This window comes from Mytilus edulis, chromosome 13 (assembly GCF_963676685.1).
Source record: "Mytilus edulis chromosome 13, xbMytEdul2.2, whole genome shotgun sequence".
Classification (NCBI taxonomy): Eukaryota; Metazoa; Mollusca; class Bivalvia; order Mytilida; family Mytilidae; genus Mytilus; species Mytilus edulis.
The window spans coordinates 46,634,371-46,661,516 of NC_092356.1; the positions used below are offsets into that span (position 1 = coordinate 46,634,371).

The following is a 27,146-nucleotide window of genomic DNA, read 5'->3' on the forward strand; positions in this document are numbered from 1 at the left end:
AAATATATAATGTAAGGTATGTTTGTCTAAAAGGTGTAATACCACCAAATCATGGTACGCCACATCCGGTTGCATACGAAAGTAGGCCTAAAAAAATATTCCCTTGAATTTGACAGTTGTAGAAAATTAACAATGCATTTCAGTGCACTTAAATCTGAGTCGTAAATATGTATGTTGGATGTCTGAAAGCAGCATTCTTTTTTTATTTGATGATCTTATAAAATATTTTGGAGCGTTAAGGTTACATAGTTACCAAAGCAGGTAACCAGTAAATAACAGTGTAAAAATTGGGTTGTTTACTTCCGGTGCTGGTTACTTTCTTATATGCAATGAAATGTAGTGTGAAATTTTCACAGTATCACTGGAAAGGATTAAACTTTATACATGCAAAGTATTTCTGTGGTTGAAATAAAGGTAAATACTATACAATTTTTTTTAAAGTGCCAATTTAACAAAGACTAATACGGAAAAATCAATGGTGGTATTACACCTAAAACATTGTGAATAAGAACGATTAAATGACATGGATAAGGATACTGGAAACATATTTTAGTTTCTTTTTGATATTGATATTGTATTTATATTGTGTCATAGATTATTGATTACGTTTACTTGATTTTGTTTAAATGCCTTTTTGATCGGGTTAAGCCATTTTAATTATTATATATAGTGCGTGTTTTCACGTTGTAATGTTACACTACTGTCTTACGTTTGTGTGAATGTTGGCACATATTAAAAAGCTTAAACAGGCTGCATTTTAATGCACATGTTCTAAATAAGGAGCCTGCGTTTTCCATGAAAGGACAGGTCAAAGTTTTTCTCCATCATCCGGTAGACCTACCTAGCATACATACTTATTGAATCAATGCTAAATGTAATACTACGTCTGGCATTGGACGTAAATCAAGCAACAATCAATTTATTTAAAAGTTCGCTCCGGGTCAGGTGTTACATACATCCAATTTCCTAGAATTTTTCCTGATTACATTTCAAATGTAAAGCAGCAGTAACTGTTTTAAATATTTCCTTTTATTTAGCATTAAAAATGAAATCGAATTTTATTATAAGACCAGTGAATAATTCATTGTAAGTGGTAAGTATGTCTCTTTCAGAGAATAAATACAATACTTTATCTTAAATAATTGATTCGATTAGATCCATATCACTAAAACAATTTTGTTCTATTTAAATTATATATATATATATATTGTAAATAACTGTAAAACTGTTAGTTTTAATAGCTTTAATCTGATATCCATAAGTTACAATATGATGTGTGACTAATTAATATTTTTTTCTTTACTTGAATTTGAGCATTAATATCTAGCATGTATAACTAGTGAAGCAGGTACTGTATAACTGCACTTGTTACGTACAAATTTAATGTAAAGTTTGCAACACAATATCAGAACTGTCTTTCATAATAATGAATAATTTCTATGGATGTATGAAAAATTCTCGAATTTTAACCCATAAGTGAAACAAATTCAAGAAACTTTGACCATACATAACAAATAATTAGATTTTACATGATTGCCAATGGGAGAACTATCTATGAATAAATATTGAGAAATAATTCGGGAAATTTGAACAGCCAATAACAATTGATAAGTCGGATAGGTACAAAAAGTTTGTAAAGCACCATAATCGATTTAGGCCCCTCAGTGAGTTGTTACTTTTCTCTCTATCAACGAGGCATCGAATTAAGCATACTTATTTTCGACAGGACATGGATATGTATCTTTACATCACGCACAGCTAAACAGCAAGTGTTTTACTAAAGGAACGGTGGAAGTCTATAAACATATTTTCAGTTACCCGAATAAAAGTGCGGGGTCGTTGATCTAATGTATTCTCTGAATTTGTTTGGTTGTATCATTAGAGAAAAAGTAAAATCACAAAAATACTGAACTCTGAGGACAATTCAAACTCTCTTATCAAATGGCGTAATCAAACACATTACACAAATTAATAACAACTGTCATATTACTGATTTGGTACAGGTATGTTCTTATGTAGAAAAGGGGGATTAATCCAGCTTTTATAGCTAGCTGCACCTCTCATTTGTCGGCTACTATTTATATGTTGAAAAAAAAAATTGTGAATTATTTCTTCTTGACGATTTTTTAAAAATTTCGAATGGGAAATGGTGGTATACAGGGTTGAAAAATCAAAAGTTTTGATTGATCTAATTTCAAAAAAAGATCGAATACAGATGTTTAAGGAAAGAAACAGATTTTACCATTCTACCCATTTTACAATGTTATTTGTCCACCCTCAATAGTTAAAATTTTCATACTGTTAAATCTATTTATCTCGAGTAAACACATACTATAATGACCAGATTAATCAGGTTAATGTTGTAGAATTTATATAAAACAATATTTATTATCAGATTCTAGATTCAATAACGAAATAAAAATAGAATGTAAATTGATAAAAATCTTTTCCTCAACTTATTTATTAGTCATTTAGTTCATTTATTGAAAGGGTCATAGAATGCGAAATTGTATTTGATAACTTTCACATCTATATTCACTAATGTAAAAAAACGTCATGCTGAAGTTTGTGTATCAATAAACATTTAATGTAAATGAGTTTGTTCTTATTAACATTGTCTATTGTCTACCTCATTATATTTGTAAAGCACTTGTATGCAATAGTTGGTATATTTCATTTCTATTTGTATTTTTTATTTTGTTTGTTTAATATCATATGCCACTAACCGATAACATCAGGGTATAACTGTAAATTTGAAGTAATCATTTTACAATGCTTATTTCATAATAATCATGTCTCTGGTATATTAACAGTTTCGATAGCTTCATAGTATTCTATAGGAACATGTATCTATTATTAAATAAAGTTTTATCAACTTATCAATATTGTTGATTCAGAACGTAATAGAATATTTATAAATGAGCTTCTAATTGAACTCATTAGGTGTTCAATTCCATTTCACGGATACGCAAAATCATAAAAGTAAAAAAGTTACAAATTACCACAAGAGAACATTTGATAGGAAACATTCTCAAACATTTATCAAGGAGTCAAACATAAAAGAAAGTATTTGTTATCACTATAAATTTTGTTTTGATTTGAACAAACAGTCAATGTGGACAGTCTCTTGTGGAAAGTTGTATCAATGGCAATAATACCACATCTTCTTTTTTATAAATCAAGAGTGTGAGTTATTGTTTTTATAGAAGATGTTTTCTAAACGCACCCCTACATTAGTAAAAATCTGTCTGTTTACTTTTTTCTGTATCCATTGATGTAATAATTCTTGTTCTGTTAGCTTGCTTTTAAAACTTCTTCATAGATAAACTTGCAAGTATATTCCGAGTGGTTGAGTTTTGACTATTTTAGTTTTAAACGTTTAAAAAAAGATAAATGATTTACAATTACCTTTGCGAGAACAGATGTACTTGGTTCTTCTAGTACCAGCCATCCTCTTGCTTGAATTCCTTCCCACGATTGCTTTCCCTCTACCTTTTTCAGTAGCTTGGTTCTTTTTTCATCTTTAACATTTTGATCTTTTTCCATTATTTGTAGTGTTTTCTGCTCATCGGTGAATGTTACAACCTTACTCAAACAACATTTTGAGATATATTTTGTATCTATACCCCAAAATTTTAGTTCTTCAAGAAATTCACCTACACAAACACTGCTGGGAAAATGCATTTCGCGACCTTGAAGATAACCGAGAATAGATGGAAAAATACCCGGATGACGTTCAAAAAACACTTCTGTATTATTGTCCTTTTTCAATTTTAGTAATGTCTCGGTTGCTTCAGATTTTATCTCTAATAGTTTTGTCATCGAAGTTTGGGATAGTTCAAAACACGTTCCACTCACATTCAGTTTAATCGTTTTTCCATCCATTGTTTTTAAATGAGTCAACAGATATTTTGCTGCAATTGCACTTCAGATCATATTAATCAATCCTGATAGGTAACTAATGTTTGCCTCATACTGCTCAAGAAGATTTAAAAGATTCCCTTCAGAGCTAAATTCTATCTTGTAATTAGTTATATGCCTTTGATGACAGACATTATGAGCATTCTTAAAGGAGTTTTCCTTTTTTTTAATTACACTTATTATGTAAAATAAATTCATTTCCTGAGTTGTGCCTGATTCTGAAAAAAAATCAGAACAAAGGCATTAACTTACCAATTGAACAGAAATAAATCACACGTTTCTTTCCAATAAAACATTACATATGCTTTTTTACCATTACATTTATTCATCACGTGTAAAGAGGCTAATGGATAATCAGGTACATTGCCGCTTAGCTATTTATTCCTATTGACAACAAAGACTGTGATTCAGACAAAAGAAACCACAATTTACAATCGATAGAATAGTTAAAGAATATTTCCGTGTTAATAAAAGGTTTGCTTCAGTTTAATGAAAACTGATTGTAAAAGAAACACAATATTAGTTTCGATCGTTATATATACAATGAGAAATATACTGATGATGGATAGGTTCTAAAGTTCAGTAGTAAATATCACATGCATTTTCATAGCCTATTACCGTCTATATCACTTCGACATATAAAAATATAAGTCATCAACAGTCAGATAAAACATGACGTTGTGACTGTCAAACTATAAGTGTCGATAGAATGTAGTACCGTGCTGGTACAAATGTGTAATAGTTAGTATGGTTTTGTAATAACTGATAACAAAATCAACATTAACACCAATTAAATCAATATTCAAAGTTTTAATTTCAGTGTAGAATAAGTTTATCTAAAGGATTGGCAAGTTTACCCGAATTGTACTTAAACTTTCGAGCTCGGTTTACAACATCAACATATAAATGAGGATGTGGTAATCCGTTTAAAATACTTTCTCTACAAGTTCAACCAAACATGCAGACCAAATCCTTGTATCTTTGAAAGAATTTTAAAGTAGGTATATATTTTGTTTAATACAATATATCACCAAGTTTTCTTGATACAAATAAACGGTCTAATCAATAAATCTGTTTGCATATTTGGGCACATAACTAGACCGTTTTTGTTCTGCGTTTGTACAATCCAAGGTGGTGGTATACCATGAATCTACCTCACGTAATTTTGGGAAACAATCCTGAATGAATAGTTCACCAATACGCTCATTCAAATCCAAAACTACAGACACGGCCATATGGAACGAGTTGGGATATATTCACAAACCCTACGACGCTGTCAAAGGTACATCACCGTCCAAAAAGAGAAAATTAACAACAGATATAGAATAATCATTCTTTATGTCGTAAAATTTTGCAAAGAATAAATGTTCTCTCTATTTTAAACCTACAATTTGTATGAAAATAAAAAAACATTCAACTGTTGGTTTACCATTACACATATTCATCACGTGTAAGGAAGCTAATGGATAATCAGGTACATTGCGTGTAAGGAAGCTAATGGATAATCAGGTACAGTGCGTGTAAGGAAGCTAATGGATAATCAGGTACATTACGTGTAAGGAAGCTAATGGATAATCAGGTACATTGCGTGTAAGGAAGCTAATGGATAATCAGGTACAGTGCGTGTAAGGAAGCTAATGGATAATCAGGTACATTGCCGCTTAGCTATTTATTCCTATTGACAACAAAGACTGTGATTCAGACTAAAGAAACCAAAATTAACAATCGATAGAATAGTTAAAGAATGTTTCCGTGTTGATAAAAGGTTTGCTTCAGTTTAATGAAAACTGATTGTAAAAGAAACACAATATTAGTTTCGATCGTTATAGATACAATGAGAAATATACTGATGATGTATAGGTTCTAAAGTTCAGTGGTAAATATCACATGCATTTTCATAGCCTATTACCGTCTATATAACTTCGACATATAACAATTTAAGTCATTAGAGAAAACATGACGTTATGCACTGTCAAATCATAAGTATCGATAGATTGTAGTACCGTGCTGGTACAAATGTGTAATAGTTAGTATGGTTTTGTAATAACTGAAAACAAAATCATCATTTACACCAATAAAATCAATATTCAAAGTTATAATTTCAGTGTAGAATAAGTTTATCTAAAGGATTGACAAGTTTACATGGATTGTACTTAAACTTTCGAGCTCGGTTTACAACTTAACCATTGAAATTATGATGCGCTATTCCGTTTTAAATACTTTGTCTACAGTGTAGCCAAACATGCAGACCAAGTCCATCCCTTGTATCTATGAAATAATTTATAAAAGGTTTTAACGTAGATAATAGGTATATGTTTCAAGTGATAGAATTTACTTATAATTTGCCGAAATGAAGATTTTAATATGTTTTTTTCAAAATTACAATAACACGTATGGGTCATTGTGGTATTTTCGGAGCTTTCGGTCGTAAAATGTTGTGAGATTGTTTATGAAAAAACACATTTTTGCAAAAAGAAATCTATGAGATAGAATTTTGAAATAATTTGTGAGAAGATAGGTTTAATAGTATGTTTTAAGAGAATAAAAAAAAAAAATATTGTCACCGAACTTGTTTTCTTGCTACAAGTATTGATTAGAAAATCACTATCAGTCCAGTATATATTTTTCCCCTTGAATGTCTTATTTTAGTTAATTCTAATTGATTCTAAAAACAAAAACACAATATATTTGTTTGAATATTTTGTTTAATACAATAAATCACCTAGTTTTCTTGATACAAATGAACGGTCTAACCAATAAATTGCAAATAACTAGACCGATTTTGTTCTGCGTTTGTACAATCCAAGGTGGTGGTATACCATGAATCTACCTCACGTAATTTTGGGAAACAACCTTGAATGAATAGTTCACCAGTACGCTCATTCAAATCCAAAACTACAGACACGGCCATATAGAACGAGTTGCGATATATTCACAAACCGTACGACGCTGTCAAAGGTACATCACCGTCCAAAAAGAGAAAATTAACAACACAGATAGAATAATCATTCTTTATGTCGTAAATTTTTGCAAAGAATAAATGTTCTCTCTATTTTTCACCTACAATTTTGTATGAAAATTAAAGAAAATAAAAAACATTCAATTGTTGGTTTACCATAACATTAATACTTCACGTGTAAGGAAGCTAATTGATAATCAGGTACATTGCGTGTAAGGAAGCTAATGGATAATCAGGTACATCACGTGTAAGGAAGCTAATGGATGATCAGGTACATTGCGTGTAAGGAAGCTAATGAATAATCAGGTACAGTGCGTGTAAGGAAGCTAATGGATAATCAGGTACATTGCGTGTAAGGAAGCTAATGGATAATCAGGTACATCACGTGTAAGGAAGCTAATGGATGATCAGGTACATTGCCGCTTAACCATATATTCCTATTGACAACAAAGACTGTATTTCAGACAAAAGAAACCAAGATTAACAATCGATGGAGTAGTTAATGAATATTTCCGTGTTGATGAAAGGTTGCCACTGCTGGTGGACGTTTCGTCCCCGAGGGTATCACCAGCCCAGTAGTCAGCACTTCGGTGTTGACATGAATATCAATTGTATGGTCATTTTTATAAATTTTCTGTTTACAAAACTTTTGAATTTTTCGAAAAACTAAGGATTTTCTTACCCCAGGAGTAGATTACCTTAGCCGTATTTGGCACAACTTTTGGGAATTTTGGGTACTCAATGCTCTTCAACTTTGTATTTGTTTGGCTTTTTAACTATTTTGATCTGAGCGTCACTGATGAGTCTTATGTAGACGAAACGCGCGTCTGGCGTATAAAATTATAATCCTGGTACTTTTGATAACTATTTACACCACTGGGTCGATGCCACTGCTGGTGGACGTTTCGTCCCCGAGGGTATGACCAGCCCAGTAGTCAGCACTTCGGTGTTGACGTGAATATCAATTATATGGTCATTTTTATAAATTTTCTGTTTACAAAACTTTTGAATTTTTCGAAAAACTAAGGATTTTCCTACCCCAGGAGTAGATTACCTTAGCCGTATTTGGCACAATTTTTGGGAATTTTGGGTCCTCAATGCTCTTCAACTTTGTATTTGTTTGGCTTTTTAACTATTTTGATCTGAGCGTCACTGATGAGTCTTATGTAGACGAAACGCGCGTCTGGCGAATAAAATTATAATCCTGGTACTGTTGATAACTATTTACACCAATGGGTCGATGCCACTGCTGGTGGACGTTTCGTCCCCAAGGGTATCACCAGCCCAGTAGTCAGCACTTCGGTGTTGACATGAATATCAATTATATGGTCATTTTTATAAATTGTCTGTTTACAAAACTTTTGAATTTTTCGAAAAACTAAGGATTTTCTTACCCCAGGAGTAGATTACCTTAGCCGTATTTGGCACAACTTTTGGGAATTTTGGGTCCTCAATGCTCTTCAACTTTGTATTTGTTTGGCTTTTAAACTATTTTGATCTGAGCGTCACTGATGAGTCTTATGTAGACGAAACGCGCGTCTGGCGTATAAAATTATAATCCTGGTACTTTTGATAACTATTGCTTCAGTTTCATGAAAACTGATCGAAAAGAAACACAATATTAGTTTCGATCGTTATAGATACAATGAGAAGTATACTGATGATATATTGGTTTTAAAGTTCAGTGGCAAATATCACATGCATTTTATAGCATATTACCGTCTATATAACTTCGACATATAAAAATGTAAGTCATCAGAGAAAACATGTCGTTGTGCAATGTTAAACTATAAGTTTCGATAGATTGTAGTACCGTGCTGGTACAAATGTGTAATAGTTAGTTTGGTTTTGTAATAACTGATAACAAAATCATCATTTACACCAATAAAATCAATATTCAATGTTTTAATTTCAGTGTAGAATAAGTTTATCTAAAGGATTGACAAGTTTACATGGATTGTACTTAAACTTTCGAGCTCGGTTTACAACTTCACCAATGAAATTAGGATGCGCTATTCCGTTTAAAATACTTTTTCTACAGTGCAGACAAACATGCAGACCAGATCCCTTGTATCTATGAAATAATTTATAAAAGGTTTTAACGTAGATAATAGGTATATGTTTCATGAGATAGAATTTACTTATAATTTGCCAGAATGAAGATTTCACTATGGTTTTTTTTCAAAATTACAATAATACGTATGGGTCATTGTGGTATTTTCGAAGCTTTGAGTCGTAAAATTTCGTGAGATTGTTTATGAAAAAACACAAATAGTTTGTGAGAAGATAGGTTTAATAGTATGTTTTAAGAGAATAAAAAGAAAAAATGTTGTCACCGAACTTGTTTTCTTGCTAGAAGTATTGATTAGAAAATCCCTATCAGTCCAGTATATATTTTCCCCCTTGAATGTCTTATTTTAGTTAATTCAAATTGATTCTAAAAACAAAAACACAATATATTTGTTTGAATGTTTTGTTTAATACAATAAATCACCTAGTTTTCTTGATACAAATGAACGGTCTAACCAATAAATTGCAAATCTGTTTGCATATTTGGGCAAATAACTAGACCGATTTTGTTCTGCGTTTGTACAATCAAAGGAGGTGGTATACCATGAATCTACCTCACGTGATTTTGGGAAACAACCCTGAATGAATAGTTCACCAGTACGCTCATTCAAATCCAAAACTACAGACACGGCCATATAGAACGAGTTGGGATATATTCACAAACCGTACGACGCTGTCAAAGGTACATTTCCGTCCAAAAAGAGAAAATTAACAACAGAGATAGAATAATCATTCTTTATGTCGTAAATTTTTGCAAAGAATAAATGTTCTCTCTTTTTTTAACCTACAATTTTTATGAAAATTAAAGAAAATAAAAAAGCATTCAATTGTTGGTTTTATATGAGGTAAATGCTGGTTTAAATCGACCGAGGACCTACATGTAGGTTCATATATTATATTGATATCGAAAGAATATAGTAAAATTGAAACAAGATGAATATCGGTCTCTAATGTCTATAATTACATGGATGGATACCATGAAAATGGGTAGCAATAACAATTAAACGGTATATAGATGAGCCCTTATATATAAAAGTCATAAATGATAGTAAATATTATATAGTTACATTATATTCAGCAATTCATTGTAAACTCTTTCTATAGAACTAGACAAACAGGGAATATTGGCCTTGTATTCCTGTATGAATGAGTGCAAACAAGTACAAGTACTTTCGATGACCGATCAATAATTAATCCAAGCGACATATATATATCTATTGTTCAGATAATCTTGAAAAATAAGGAATAACTGGTGCATTGCAATAATTACCTTTTGTTCAAAAGTATCCTTATAACACAAAATGATAAAAGCAATATTGTTCAAAATTTCAGTCTTTGTGTATTTGTACGAAAGAAAAATACAAAAGTCAATATTTTGTTAATATAATCATTATATTGATGCACCTCATACATGTCGACATTTATTCATTAACCTGTTTCTAGCGTATCTAAGTAGGATTTGAAACATTAAACATTATACTGCTATTGTTGATAGTCCAAAAACAAACGCATCACCATATACTCAATAGCTCAATTACAATCGTTATCATCTAAGCTGTATTGCAATGGCCTTTATAAAAACTCAATGGGACTGTATTTTGTGCAACTATCACCATTCATATTTGTATATTTTTGCATGTATCTAATATAGGTAGAAGGAGTTGTGATCTACGTCAATGTAACAGCAACCTAGCAACAAAATAATAATTTGACATTCAAACGTCAAGATAAAATAACTATTGACACCTTTGTTACATAATACTTTGGTATTCTGATTGTTGATTATTTATGAATGTGATTTTAGTACAAAATAAAATGTTAAAACCCTGGGTAAACCCACATTAACCGGAACAAGCTATAACAATGCGTAGGAATATTTTAAGCAAAAGTACAAAATATCCATTAAACTCGCAGTTTCCCGGTTTAAGCAAGAGCGAATCGAAAGGGTCTTGTTTTGTTTTTTAACTGTGTTGTAAAATGTATGCATATTTTAGATTAACATGCTTCCGACTAAATAAAGTCGTAAGTGATTCATATTGTGGATTTTCATTGTTCATGTTGTATGCTGTGTAGCGGGGTTGCTTCCCCTCCTTAGTACGGGTAGAACATATAAAGCCAGTCTTAATCAACTGAGCTAGGGAATAGATTCTTTGGTTCAATGGGTTAACGCACTGACTCTCACGCAGGCGACCGGGGTTCGAATCCAGTCGGTGACGATATAAAATTGTAGAATAGGTACATGCTTTCCAGTTACATTTGGCCCCCGACTAAAAAATCCACGATGGTTATTTGGAGTATAGCCAAGGTTTTTGTTGTTTAGAGTGATATATAAAGATATGATGACTCTTGTGGTGGAGGAATAGTGTAGCGGGGTTGCGTCTCTTTCTTAGTACAGGTAGAACATATAAAGCCAGTCTTAATCAACTGAGCTAGGGAATCGATTCTTTGTCTCAATGGGTTAACGCACTGACTCTCACGCAGGCGATCAGGGTTCGAATCCCGTCGGTGACGATATAAAATTGTAGAATAGGTAAATGCTCTCCGGTTACATTTGGCGCCCGACTAAAAAATCCACGATGGTTATCTGGAGTATAGCCAGGGTTTGTGTTGTTTAGAGTCATATATAAAGATATGATGACTCTTTTGGTGGAGGAATAGTGTAGCGGGGTTGCTTCCCCTCCTTAGTACGTACTGGTAGAACATATAAAGCCAGTCTTAATCAACTGAGCTAAGGAATCGATTCTTTGGCTCAGTGGGTTAACGCTTTGACTCTCACGCAGGCGACAGGGGTTCGAATCTCGATGGTGACGATATAACTCACTCGATATGCTCTCCGGTAACAGCTGTAATCTTAGGTCACCTGCAAACAATTAATTGAGCTGTTGTGCGACCAAACACGAATTCAATGACGAATTATTCTGCATCTAACTCCTCAATACTTTGGAATAAACCACAAAAAGAAATAAAATGTGAAAATATGAGCACTTTTAAACATTTTTGACTGTTAATGATTGATAATAACTCACTCATAAACTTTAATGATTTGGTTTTTTATGAATATAGATCTATATGAATTCAATGTTTTCTTGTTCTGCAGACCATGTATATATACATTTATCTACATAATGTTTCAAACTTGTAAGCTTTGTTATATTTAAATTGTTTGTTCTTAGTGAGGGCTTTAAGGTAGATAAGTGAATACTAATAGAGTCATCCTCTTTCTATAATAAAAGTTATAACTTACATGTACTTCCACAAACGACTACAAATTAAGGTTACCCTGTTGAGGACAAGCAAACAATAATTTTTAATACTTTCGTTCTGTTCTTTTTAAAAGTCCAGAAGACGCGTTTTTCTTTGACTAAACTTCTGATATATAAATAACATAAAAATCAATCATATAAACGAACCAACGAATTTAACTAATCAAAAACCTTGTTAAGAGAGCACTTCGACGTTGTGGAACCTAATCACATGATAGCATTATAACTTGTTGAACAACAATAATGTTTAATCTTTAGAATTTACAGACAGATTTGCATGACAACACACTAATCTTCTTCAGTCGTAATTCACATTGCACTTTAAATGCCCAGTTGTCATCGTATTTTTAGTGAAACTGTTAAGGAAGCTATTAAACCAAGAGTTCCAAATGGTGAAGTTGAAATCATCCCTTCGTAAATTTTACGGACGCTATCACAAGTTGATTGACCGTTATGGAATAACCGTTTCACAAATGATATCGGATATGTTCCTTACGTCGTAACTACAATCCCCTTCCCTTTCATGAATGTGACCTACCGAATTAGACTATTTACCGGATTTGTAATCACATAAGCAACACGACGGGTGCCACATGTGGAGCAGGATCTGCTTACCCTTCCGGAGCACCTGAGATCACCCCTAGTTTTTGGTGGGGTTCGTGTTGTTTATTCTTTAGTTTTCTATGTTGTGTCATGTGTTCTATTGTTTTTCTGTCTTTTTCATTTTTAGCCATGGCGTTGTCAGTTTGTTTTAGATTTATGAGTTTGACTGTCCCTTTGGTATCTTTCGTCCCTCTTTTAATGCCATGGAGATAAATTAACTATTTATATCAATTGATGCACTCTATAATTTTAAACATTTTGTTGTAGAAAGTTGTTTGTATCAACCCTGTAAATACTCCTAAATTAGAATTCTCTCGTTAATATCTAATGATCTAGTTCGATTAAATACATCTGTAAAAGTACACTTTTTGTTTTATTCTAGGTCAAAATCTCTTTAATATATTTTTCCTCTTATATTTTTGTCTGATCAATGATGTTGAGTTCCGCTTAATTATATGGAAATTTTAAGTGCATTTATTTCTTAAGTTCATGATACAGATACGAGGGTAAATGTTTAGTTCTTGTTGTAAACGTCAGTTTTAATGCCTTACCATTTAAAAAAAAAAAAAAGCAATATATTGCTACTTTTTAGTACAATATTTCGCTGATATCGTTAACATTCTTTGACCTCATATTTTTATTTGCAGCGACGATAACTTTTGAAACGATTATATGCCTGTGAAGGTAATAACTATAGTTGGAGATAAAAGAATATTACACACATTCATTGCATAAATCGTTGTGTCCTTTTAAAACGAAAAAGGACAAAACCTAGTCAATTAGTTTTCAGTACAACTTTCCCCTCCTGACAATCTGTTCAACTGACAACACTCAAAATTGGTAAAAAGAAAAATAACAAATAAATAACCGAATTTTATAGAAAATTAAAAATGAAATGTCCTATATAAAATGTTAAAATCAAAATCGTCAAAACACATCAAACGAATAAAATACAACTGTCAAATTCTTGACTTGATATGGGCAAAATAGACAGACTTAACAGGTAAATATGTCAAACATTTCTATACAACAGTCAACATGGATTTATAATCATAATCACTATACACACAAAAAAGTATTTCAACAAAGAAACTCAGACACTCTACAGACAAAGCCCAGACTTAAGAATGAAAGACAAGAATTCAAAAAATTACCATAGCACAACACCACAATCGCGGGATGTATAAATAAAGAGCCACAAAAAAGGACAAATCAGGGAAGGTTAAAAAATACACTCAAACCAAAAAATAAAACCCTCCATAATACGTTATAAAGATAACAAACAAAATCAGAATCTAAAATCTAAACTCCAAGACCGTCATGCATAATTTTGGAAGTTGATATGACATATAAATAACAAGGTCTGACTTGGTAAATTCCGATGAAATATTTATTTACATTGGATTGGTATCTACGAATGGACGTTAAAAAAGTACGAGAGGATCTTTGATATGTGCGTAGAACACTGGTGACTTTCTAGAGAGAAATTGAACAGAGGTTTAATCCTGCCAAATGTTCATTTGCATATCAAAACATTATGGACGTCAGCGGTTGTCCTATGCCATATTCTTATGTTTTTCTTGAAAACTTCAGTGTTTATTGTGCTTTTTTAGTTCCTTTTAATTTATTCAAAACTTATATAAACTCTATGAGATGTGGAGCTTAAATTATTGTATATACACGGGAGTCTTTTTGTTATTTTTGTCGTTGGAATACCGTCACATTAACATATACCCTACATCTCCATCTATTCATATGATTTTATCATATATAGATGCTCGCACGGGACTTTCTTGTTTACGAAATTTGCATTGTAACTAAAAAGGAACTATCGATATTCGATAAAAATCATAGTCAATGGAAACATCTCTTTTGATTGGATGGAAAATATCGCTTGCAATGTTCCGAATATTAAAAGTTAAGAGAAAATATATCGATATAAATATATTATAATAAACGTGTGGTTCATCAAAATTTATGAATCCATTCAGAACCGGATTAAATGCAAAAGATCTTGTTTGCACTTAATTACTTCAACTTCAATCTGTATACCAATTCTGTATTTGGTAGTTTATGCGAAATTCTAGTAAAAAAGCAAATAATTTGTTAGTATTGGCATTTTTCTAAGATTTTTAATGTTCATATAAATGTAATTAAATTTCATACTAGTATACATAATACAATTGAGAAAATATAAATTAAAGGGAATTCATTGTCAAACATGATCAAAACCTCAAATAAACACCATGTATCAAGTTCTAGAGAACACAATCATACACTGATCCTCCCTCAATGTTTGGTCAGTTGTTACTTGTAGGTATCAGGAACCAGTGTGCAGTTGGTTTCTGTCCAATCACAAACCAGCCTTCGGTTGTTCCTGATGTTATTTTGCGTGTTGATAATGTCTTTCCTGACAACGAAATTATTAAAATAAAAGAAACAGTATACATTTTCTAATTTTTGAATATCATCCTATGTTTATTAATATTCCATGCATTCAATTCAACAAGAAAGACTTTGGATTGCTCCTTATCCATTTTCGATATTGAAGACTAATTGGAAATTCATAAAAAAAAAAGTTTTTCAATTTTTTTATTGATTGCGGAGTTTGTGTAACCCATGTAATGGGTACACGGTTGGGTTGCTGACAAAGAGTCTCTCATAATGTTACATAAGGGTATTTACATACGGGTATTGTATTTCTTTCATTAAGAAGGTTATTAACAGTCTACTTGGAATTGAGTTTTGTATGTTATGTAGAAATTTAATGTTAACTTATGTTAAGAGCTATACATTGATTGCAAAATGAAAACTGAAATGGAATCTTACTGTTTTCCTTACTAACTAAATATATAGGTTTCTCTTGTGATTTACTACTGATTTTTTGTTTTTATAAAATTCTCAAATGTTTCTTTCAAATGGCACCGGGCTTTGCAACAGCATATAGAAACTTGACCATGTCTTGTTAATTCTCGGTCGTATTTAATTTACAAGAAGGTACATTTTTCAGTTTGAAATCATGTTCTTGTATACTAGTATTAGAGATGCGAAATATACCAATAGGACATTCAAACCCATAAGAACAAAAATTAATGACAACTCCAGATCTAAAAAAATTAAAAAAAACATTTTCGCTATCATGTAATATACTCCTTTTTTTTAACAGGTTCTCACTCACATATTGAATTTTTTTTTTTGCATCTTAGCCTAAAAGGGCATACACATCAAAAATTTATTCAAACTGAAATATTACAATCTTTAACTTAAGAAAGCTTACATCAAGTCACAACGTAGTTATTTTTGCAAGTTAAATGATAACTTACGACATTTTCCACATGTTACTGGACAGTAATGGACCCATGCGCTGGTACTACATATGTTTGAGACATCGCAATTCACAAAAGGACTATTTGCACATTTCCCAGTTGTTACACGGTGTGTTGCTGTTGTTGCTGATTTGGAAGTCGTTGTTAGTGTTGCTGCTTTAGTAGTCGATGCTTGTGTTGTTGCTTTAGTAGTCGATGATTGTGCTGTTGTTTTCGTAGTCGATGATTGTGTTGTTGTTTTCGTAGTCGATGATTGTCTTGTTGTTTTCGTAGTCGATGCTTGTGTTGTTGTTTTCGTAGTCGATGCTTGTGTTGTTGTTTTATGAGTCGATGCTTGTGTTGTTGTTTTATGGGTCGATGTTTGTCTTGTTATTGGTGGTGTGTTTTGTTCTGAAGTTTCAATTGGATATATCACATATTATCTGTTAATAGCTTCAATGTTTAAAACTGGTTTATAAATTAAAGGATTATAACTTTACGTTCTTTATATCTCTAGTATTAGAAATAAATAAATAAGAAAGAGCGCATACGAAATTGCTTCTGATCCGGACAATCGTAGTTTTGCTAGTTAGTTCGTTATACCTGTTTACAGTATATGATATTTTCTTTATATGGTTGCTATTCATTAAATCTATCTTTTAGATTCAAAGTATTTATAATTAACGGGTATAAGTGTAGTATATTACTCGTTTGACAAATACTGGCTGTGAAAGAGGAGCGAAAGATACCAGAGGGATATTCAAACTCGAAAATAAACTTATAACGCCATGACTAAAAACGAAAACGACAAACAGACACACAAAAGATCACAAAACTAACTAAAGACTAAGCAACACGAATCCAGCAATAATCATCAGCAATGAAAACAGGATTGATGTTCGTTATATTAGTAATTTATTGTTTAATTATAAATAAACTCATCATAAATACCCGGATTGAAATTGCGTACGCTGGACGCGCGTTTCGTCTACAAAAGACCACCAACCTATAGACTGGTTCCCGATCGCAATATTCTGTATGTTTCACATATACCAATATACCTTGTGAGAGCGTAGGGATGTAAGGTAATACCTGGAACGTAGTACCGGGAACCAGGATAACTTACCTACGACTCATCAAAGAAATGACAAACAGAATGGAAATACAATATTTTTGTTTAGTTTGAAATGGAACACGATAAAGATGTAGTAGACTAATGCTGCATGTGTACTAACTCCCACCCCCATCTTTTTGCATAAATAATCCCTAAATCGTAATGAATGTAACGTTTAAACCCGCTGTAGTTGCATTGACCTGTTTTAAGTCAGGATCCTGTCGTTTGTTGATGTGGTTCATAAGCGGTTTTTTTTATATATATTACACCGTTGGTTTTCCCGTTTGAATTGTTTAACACTAGAAATTGGTGGTCCTTTGTAGCCTGCTGTTCAGTGTAAGAAAAAGGCTGTTGAAGGCAGTACTGTGACTTATAATTGTTTGTTTTATACACTGTGACTTTTAACAAATCGAGAGCTGTCTCATTGACACTCATACCAAATATTTTATTTCTATTATTTAAATTGATTTATAATGATTTTTTATAGGTAACTAATAAAAGATTCGAACCATAATGACGATACATACTAAGTTTCGACTTAATGTGACCTGACCTGAATAGTCAACTACTTGAAACAAAACTTCATCATGTCTGTGAGGGACTTAAAGACTGCCACACTTAATATAATTTCAGGGATTAGCAATAATTAGAATTATAAACCAAACAAATTATAGATCATACAACCCAAATCAAGGGTTATGGAAATTATTAATAAACATGGGTAAAAAGTAAAATCACAAAAATACTGAACTCCGAGGAAAATCCAATCGAAAAGTCACTAATCACAACAACTGTCAAAAGTGAGCGTTATAATTATGTTTTTTTTAATCTGATCTTTCATATACTCACTGTATTCACAGATCCATGGGTAATTATTTTGGTGGAAAATAAAATTGAAACATGCGTAGTCATGCCAATGTCCACCATCTGAGTACTTCAGTATGACACAGTCCTCAATGGTTGCTTGCAAATCTGGTTGTCCTGACGCCCAGTTTGTGTATGTAACGGCTTCTCCTGCAAAAGTAATTAAAAGTTACAAAAACAAACATAAGTCGAAGAAAAAGTAACAGTACCTTACCCAGAAGTATTCCAGTGAAATTTGAAAAAATACCAAATTTATATTTATATAAAAAATATTGCATTCCAATTTTTTACTACATAGTTTTATTAAAACGACTTAAATTGAATTATAAATCTAAAAATATATTGCGGTGGATGAATCCGATCTCGTTATCACAAAAACCAAGACAAACAGATTTTCCCAAGTTATGAGGTACAATAGTAAAGGTATGATATAATGGAAATATGCCTGGTTGACATATTCTTAGGTTTCGATATGAAAGGCAGAACGATGCTGCAAAAGGATAAACAATACCGTCACTTCGTGATAACAAAATTTCCAACACGAAAAAACAACTTTAACACTTTAAAAAATGTCCCGAGTTAGGAGCCTCTGGCTTGTTTTAGTGTTATTTTAATTTTGATTCATTTTAAAATATATTTCGGAGTTTAGTATGTCTAAAAATGAAGATATGGTATGCATGCCAATTAGACAACTCTTCACAAAAGAACAAATTACTCAGAAATTAACAACTATAGGTCATTGTACGGCCTTCAATAATGAACAAAGTCATCTATAAAGGCCCCACAATGACAAAATGTAAATTTAAACAAGAAAACTTACGACCTAATTTACGTACAAAAAAATGAAGGAAAAACAAATATGTAACACATCGACAAACAACAACCACTATAGAACATGCTCCTGAAGCTCGCCACCCGGTGCGGGATTAACTTGCAGTATTGAAGATCCATTGATGGCCTTCGGCTGTGTTCTGCTCTGTGGTCGGGCTGTTGTCTCTTTGATACATTCCCCTTTTCCATTCTCATTTTCATTCAATATCTTGTGGAGGCATCGAATATTCTATCAGTCAGGATGAAATTCAAATACAAGCAGATCTTTATTCAAGTAAGCGATAGGACAAATAAAGATAAACGTGGGGATCGGTTGGAACTTTTTATCACAAGGATTCACGTAGGGAACAACACCAGCAGTTTAATTAGTTAGTCGCGGGAATTGTAGACGAACTGCAGTAGATTGAAATCATTACGGAAAGGAAATATAAATAGTTCTGAGGAAAAAATATAAAATATAACCTGAATAGCACAAAAACAGAATAGAAAAAGAAAATCTATCATTAGATTTCATGACAAAGTCTAGAGTTCCTCGAATGTAGTTATCAAAGGTACCAGGATTATAATTTAATTCGCCAGACGCGCGTTTCGTCTATATAAGACTCATCAGTGACGCTCAGATCAAAATAGTTATAAAGCCAAACAAGTACAAAGTTGAAGAGCATTGATGACCCAAAATGCTAAAAAAATGTGCCAAATACATAAAAAGTAATCTATGACTGAGATATGAAAATCCTTAGTTTTTTGAAAAATTCAAAGTTTTGTAAACAGGAAATTTATAAAAATGACCATATAATTGATATGCATGTCAACACCGAAGTGCTGACTACTGTGTTGGTGTAACTAGTTATCAAAGGTACCAGGATTATAATGTATTACGCCAGACGCGCGTTGTATCTACATAAGACTCATCAGTGACGCTCAGACCAAAATAGTTATAAGGCCAAACACATACACAGTTGAAGAGCATGAAATAAACAGGAAATGAGAGGGGTAAAGAAAATTATTGTTAAATGTGTTACTGATTGAATGAAATGAATTATTTAATAAAAAAAGGAGATGTGGTATGTTGCCAATGAGACAACTCTCGACAAGAGAACAAATGACACCGAAATTAACACTTATAGGTCACTGTACGACCTCCAACAATCAGAAAAGCCCATACCGCATAGTCAGCTATAAAAGGCCGAAATGACAATGTTAAACAATGCAATTAAACTGCATATTTTTGGACATCAAAGAACAATTTAAACCATGTTATTATATTCAAACTATCCTAAACTGCAATTACAGATGCATATACAAATAGTTGCGTCTGTATACTGAGCAAAAAGACGGGTTCATAGAACAGAGTAAGCTTGAGTTTGACTAAACAGTGTCTACGTGTTGATCACATCATGCGGACATTGCCAACAATGTATAACTTTATGTAAGAGACGGTTTGATATTATTCAAGAAAAAAATCAAAAGTTTGTTTATCCGATGTGACTTGATTGGTGATACTTAAATTGACGAGAAATGTAGAGATCTGATTGTTTAGTATTCGGCACAACAAACCTAAAGCACGTAGTAAAATTTCAAATGTAAAACTGTAAACATTGGAATATCGGATATTCGAAGATAAGAACAATTATCGATAATTGGGTTTCTTTCAAATCCCCGTTTTCCTTTTATCTTAATTTGCTAATGATACTAACACTATGTGAGTGTTATTTGAACTACAATAAAGTAAGATATGTGTACGCAAAGACATATTTCAATGACAAATCTAACATTTATGGTGCAATGATATTTTAACCAATATATCGAGTCTCAAATATCAAAGTATTATATGTGTTAAGATTGACGAATATAGTTTATTAATACTAATATTTTAAGCACTATATCCTATCTTTAATAACAAATAATTTTTATATGATTGCCGTCTTTATCTTACTTATGTCTCTCAAACAAACATACCTGTTGGCCATTCATAACTTCCTTCTATTTTTTGGTCGGAAAGTCCTATCCATACGGTATCTCCACGGAAATTCAGTGACCGAAGTGACCTCATTATAAATAAGTTGTCAGTACTGCTTCTTACTACGACAAGATGTCCGCCTTTAGATGTGCAGTCGCCATGTGCATGCTGCCAGTCAAAATTGTGATTAATGACGAATTCATAGCAATAACCATTATGTGCTATTAATGCACTGTTGCGAATTAGATTTAAGGGACAGTTGCTTAAATCGTCCTGAGCCACTACAAAATTTAGAATGTAGAGGTTATTCAACATTTATATTCATATTCATATAAATAATGTTACAATGTACGCGCCTGAATATATAATGTGACTTTTGAACCGGGTTTCCGATGTGCAATCGCTATGTGCATGCTGCCAGTCAAAATTGTGATTAACGACGAATTCATAGCAATAACCATTATGTGCTTTCAAATTCACTGTTGCGAATTCAATTTGAAGGGCAGTTATTTATATCGTCCTGAGAAACTACAAAATTCATGAAATTTACAGATAGTAATCATTAAATCAACAATTCGTGAAAGTGACAGATTTCATAGTTGAAATGTAGCGAAGTGCAATTTCAAATTAGAGTTCATAGAAAACTGAAATTCGCAAATAGTCCTATGACTCCAAGTTTATTACGATTATTTCAAATGTTCAACGTGTTGTAACGTAAAGAGTACAGCGATGTGTTAATTGATATTTTTGTCTCTGAAAGCATATGGTTTTTACTGACAAAGAATTGATTTTAGAATTAGTTTTCTATAATTTCGTGTCCTTTTTTTATACAGCGGATGACCGAGAAGGCATTCCAGTGTAATGCTATCGTCTAAATTTCAATTACGTAATATTCGTTTTGGGTTTTTAACCGATCTATAAACATGATGAATACGTAGACAAATCGAGTGCATCTAATACTCCTTATCGATTATTATAAATTCATTTCTTATATGAATACACATCAAATATCTTTAAAAAAATACATTAATAATATTAAAATGTTTTGTTATACATGTCCGTATATACATGTAAGTTAAACAAATCATTTGAAATATCTATGCACATGCATGCGGGAGAATATCTCAAGAACGTTTGCAATATTAAGAAACGATAACTCTGCATGGATAATAAACCATTTTTTCCTGGAAAGTGCAATTGCCTACTCAAATTAATTCTATGAGAAAAAAAGAAATTATTACAGAAGAGTGACGTGTCCACCATGCACTTGAACTGCACTATTATTAATATAGTAGAATAGAATGATATACAAATGCATGAAAATTATATATACATGTAACTGTAATATACAAGTATTAATAAAATATATATAGAGATTAATATATGGCCTTTTCCATATCAGCCTGGGTATCATCCCAAGACCCCCATACCAACCCGAGACGTTGTCATTAATTATAATTTATTATCCACTTACGAACTTATCCCAGAAAAAAAAATTGTACATTGACCTCACTTTCAGGTAAAGCGATGTGATGCTTTTACCTGAGACAAGTGCTTGTCGGACCATCCACAAGAACATGCGGTCATCCGATGTTCAGTACTTCAGAACTTTGATTAATGGTTACTTTGTCCATATATGGGTTTTATTCCTTAAGATGTTGTTGATTGTGTACGGGTACGTATGATGACTGAATCCCTTAGCAAATGTTTTAATGTTATGTCGTTACACCACTCCTCAAGTAAGAAGAGGTTTGAGAGTGCTTATAAAATGTTTAACTTCTCAATATTTTATATGTGCATGTCTGATTTTTTTGTTATTTTTTCTTTTACATTGTAACCAACTTTCAGTAAGTAACTGCAAGTACTCGTAAATAATACGTTCTTGTCAAGTTGACCTGTTGATACAATTTGTAATACGTTTTTGTTATTTGATATAAAATAAGAAGATGTTGTATTATGGCCAATGAGACAACTGTCCACAAGAGACCAAAATGACACAGAAATTAACACCTATAGGTCACCGTACGGCCTTCAACAATGAGCAAAGCCCATACTGCATAGTCAGCTGTAAAAGGCCCCGATATGACAATGTAAAACAATTGAAACGAGAAAACTGACGGCCTTATTTATATAAAACAAAATAATGTTTATTTAGGGTTATATCTCGTATCTCTATTTTTTTATATATACCAGCTTTGATAAGTGTTTTGAACGACTATAGATTTTCACTTCTGTTCTCGTACTATGAACAACAAACTATTTTTATACAAAAATATTTCCGTTCTCTATTAATACTGTATACCTTATAACAAAACTTTTCATTTACCTGTGCACATTATTCTATTTAGCGGCATTTTGTTCAACTTTGTTTTACTATTGTTTCAGATAAGGGCGTATGTTGATACCTATTAAAACGTTGACACATTTATTTTCACATGTCCTTATTCAGGAATCTGATGTTCAGTAGTTTTCGTTTGTTGATGTGATTCATAGGTGTTTCTCGTTTCTCGTTTGTTTTTCATATAAATTAAACTGTTGGTTTTGCCGTTTGACTGGTTATACACATGTCATTTTTTGGGGTCCTTTATAGCTTGCTGTTCGGTGTGAGCCAATGCTTCATGTTGAATACCGTACTATGAACTATAATGGTTTACTTTTACAAATTGTGACTTGGATGGAGAGTTGTCTCATTGACACTTATTCCACATCTTCTTATATCTATGTACTAGGTTAGATAAACGAATGTGAAGTAACACAACAGCAACAAAAAAGTAAAGGCTTTAATTCAGGTGGTGATATAAAACAAAAAACAAGTCAACAGGCCATACAAAGATTTATACTATTTACAATTTATACAATGAGACAAAGTACAATCATCAAGTGTACTAAAACGTTATTGGCAATTTGTACATTTTCATTTGATCATACTGACTATGATTTTTCTGGTTCTGTTCATTATAAACCAGAGGCGGATTTAGGGGGGGCAGGGGGCCCGGGCCCTCCCCCCTTTTTGGGAAAGAATTTGGTTGCTTATATAGGGAATCATTGAAGCGTGACTGGAGCGGGCCCCCTCTTAGGTCAGTACGTCAGTGGGCCCCCACTTATGTAAATTTCTGGATCCGCCACTGTAAACAACAACAACAACAACAACAACAAAAAAACAAAAGCGGAATCGCTTGATATTCTTACTGATCAAATCAGTATCAAAAGCAAAATGGCCATTTTCTATATCTATTAATCTTTCTTTGGTTGTAAGTATTTCGCATTATTACGTGCCGAATACATGACATTAAGCGAAAAGTTTACTTACAAATGAGAATAGCTTGCATCAGAAGCAAAAAGACAATCATCCTATGTACTGATATTTGACTATATGAACCTTTCTATTCACGTTATCAAGAGATAAGAATTAAGTTTAAAGTCCGGAAAATGACAGTTGTTTTCTAATATTTCTTTGATGGGTTTGAGCTTGATTTTGCAATTTGATAAGTGACTTTCCGATTTGAATTTGTCTTGAAAAAATGTTTTTGTTGTTTTCCTTCTCTTTTTTCTTTTTTTTTACACTAAACGAAGTGATGATAATAAACAATTACTACTGCATATATTGCACTGTGTTGGTGCATATAATCCATGCCACTTGATGTGTATTTTAATGTTTTACAGGTGTAATACCACCATTGATTTTCCCCTATTAGTCTTTGTTAAATTTGCACTTTTCAAAAAATTGTGCAGAATTTATCTTTGTTTCAAATAAAGAAATACTTGGCATGAGTAAAGTTTTATCCTGTCCAGTTCTATAGAAAAAGTTTCACATAACATTTCATTGCATATAAGAAAATAACCATCATTGTAAGTTAACCAATCAAATTTCTCCCATTATTCTATCTGTGTACAAGGTTTAGTCACCATGTAACCTCAAGATTACAAAATTTTCTATAGAAATCACAAATAAAAAATAATGGTGTTTTGAAATACCCAAGACATATGTTTATGACACAGAAATAGTTTTACTGCAATAAAATGTAGGATTAATTACCTACAATGGTCAAATTCAAGGGAATATTTTTTTAGACCTACTTTCGTATGCAACCGGATGTGACGTACCATGATTTGGTGGTATTACACCTTACAGGTCATGGCAAAATATCTTGAAGACTTCTTTAATCTATTCTAATCTACATCTGTTGCAGTTTATGAATTTATGTTGACTCCTGATGTTAAAATAAACACCAAAGATATCAAAGGGATATCCAAACTCTTAGCCGAATATAAACTGAAAATGTCTTGTCTTAAAAAGAAAAAAAAACCAAACAAACAACTATGAGTACACAAAACACGACATTAAAACTAAATACTGAAATACAGGGAATCGTACAAGAACAACTGGGGGGGGGGGGGGTGTCTTCCGGTGCTCGGAAAGGGGTCATAGATGATGCTTATTGTGTTGCACCCGTCGTGATTAAACGTTAAGAGCTCTATAACTTAACGAGACCTAAATAAAATAACCAAGTTCATTTAAGATAAAAAAAAAAAAATTATAATTTATTTTTTTCTTCATGAATTTACAAGTATCAACATATATTTATCTTGTGGCACAATAAGCAAGCAAGTGAAATAAATAAGCATAATAAGCATTCTCTGAACTAACACTTAGAAATCTATGGATTAAGTATAGTAATAACATTTTCATTCATATAGTAATAGTAGTGCAAGAAATATATGAGCATACATATGGTATGGTATAACAGTATACAAATAATTTCAAATGCTCATATACATACATGTTTATATTTAATTAATGACCTTAGCCCAGGGGTTCCAGTACAAGTTGTGTTCTTCCACACTTAAGTATTTTGAAGAAATATGTTTCTCTAAAATCAAGTTTTCTTTTATATAATTTTGAAGGCCTTTTATATTAGGTTTTATATCTTGCATCTTACATCTGTAAATAAAGTACTTCGTCAGTAAGATAACTTTATTTTTAATAAAATTCAGTTTATAATTTTCATAAAGGCCAAAAATGACAATTTTCAAATTAAGTGGAATCTCGATAAGAACCTTATCGAAAATCCATGAATTTAGATTGTGCCAAATGTCGGCTACAATATGACAACCCCAAAGTAAATGTTCTATAGTTTCAGGCTCTTCCTTGCAAAATGTACACAAATTACAATTAACAAGCTTCATTTTAAAAAGTAAAGCATTTGTCCCTAAAATATAATGAATAATTCTATATTGAAACCAACATAACCTAGTGTTTTTTGAAACCTTGGTAACACACAAGTGTATTTTTTTCCAATTTTCTACAATTTTGTTAAGAATACCTTCCCATTTTTTTTCTGCTACAAAATCTATAGGTAAAATTCCTTGATTTAAAATAGTATACATGTCCTTTGAGCCTTTTTCGGACTTGAAGAAAATATTAATGTTAAAAGGTATAATAGCCTGATGTTTTTTTTCTCTTTCAGTGTAGATTCCAATGTCTTGTAGCCACTTTTTTAGTGCTAATATAAGTCCATAAAACTGTAGAAACATGGGTTTGAAATTATACATAATTTCAAATTTTTCATACGTTAATATATTTCCATGTTCATCTAACAGGTCATTTACAGTCCATACCCCATGATATGCCCAATTTTTATAGTAAACGCTGACATTATCAATTTTGATATGTTCTTTATGCCATATAGATGTAGAAATGACTTCCTCAAAATAAAATGGATGTCTGAGTTTTGACATAGTTTTCCAGGCATGAAAAACTTCATCCCAAAATATGTTTTTTGATTTTTTAATAATTCCAAAATAAGCCAACTCTGTAAAATTTATATTTTGGGTGGAGGTAAATAATTGAATCCATTTAGATTTTGACCTAAATAATCTTCTAACCCAAGTAAGTTTTAACCCTTGTATAAAATTTCTCAAATTAATCATTTTTAGGCCCCCTCGGAAGTATTCCTGACATAGACGATCCCGTTTTATCTTGTCAGGCTTATCATCCCAAATGAATGAATAAATTTTACTATTAAGTTGACTTATCATATTATCATCTGGACCTGGGATAGACAGGAACAGATGATTAAATTTTGATATAATTAATGACTTTATAATTGTTATTTTACCAAACGGGGTAAGTGACTGTTTTGACCATTTTTGTAATATTTTTTCTATTTCTTGTATTCGAGGAGCATAATTTAGATTTAACATTCTATCTAAATCAACACAGAAAGTGATACCCAATAATTTGAAGGTACTGAAA

At 32.0% G+C, this 27,146-nt stretch overlaps 2 protein-coding genes across 2 annotated transcripts in view; both read right to left on the reverse strand.

Annotated features, from left to right (window-relative positions):
• The window catches only part of LOC139501426 (potassium voltage-gated channel protein egl-36-like), a 34,421-nt gene extending 30,485 nt beyond the window's left edge, over positions 1-3,936 (reverse strand). The window contains exon 1 of the mRNA XM_071290504.1: positions 3,409-3,936. Coding sequence (XP_071146605.1) covers positions 3,409-3,885 — 477 coding nt within the window. The 5' untranslated portion in view covers positions 3,886-3,936. The remainder of the gene's footprint in view (positions 1-3,408) is intronic.
• Positions 3,937-14,964: 11,028 nt separating this feature from the next.
• LOC139500942 (uncharacterized) lies at positions 14,965-24,273 on the reverse strand. Its single transcript, XM_071289871.1, has 5 exons — positions 24,201-24,273; positions 20,890-21,171; positions 18,085-18,249; positions 16,140-16,532; positions 14,965-15,226 (listed from the first exon to the last, which is right to left on the reverse strand). Exons 1-5 carry the CDS (start codon positions 24,238-24,240, stop codon positions 15,117-15,119), a joined length of 990 nt encoding a protein of 329 aa, XP_071145972.1. The 5' UTR covers positions 24,241-24,273; the 3' UTR covers positions 14,965-15,116.
• Between the last annotated feature and the right edge of the window lie 2,873 nt (positions 24,274-27,146).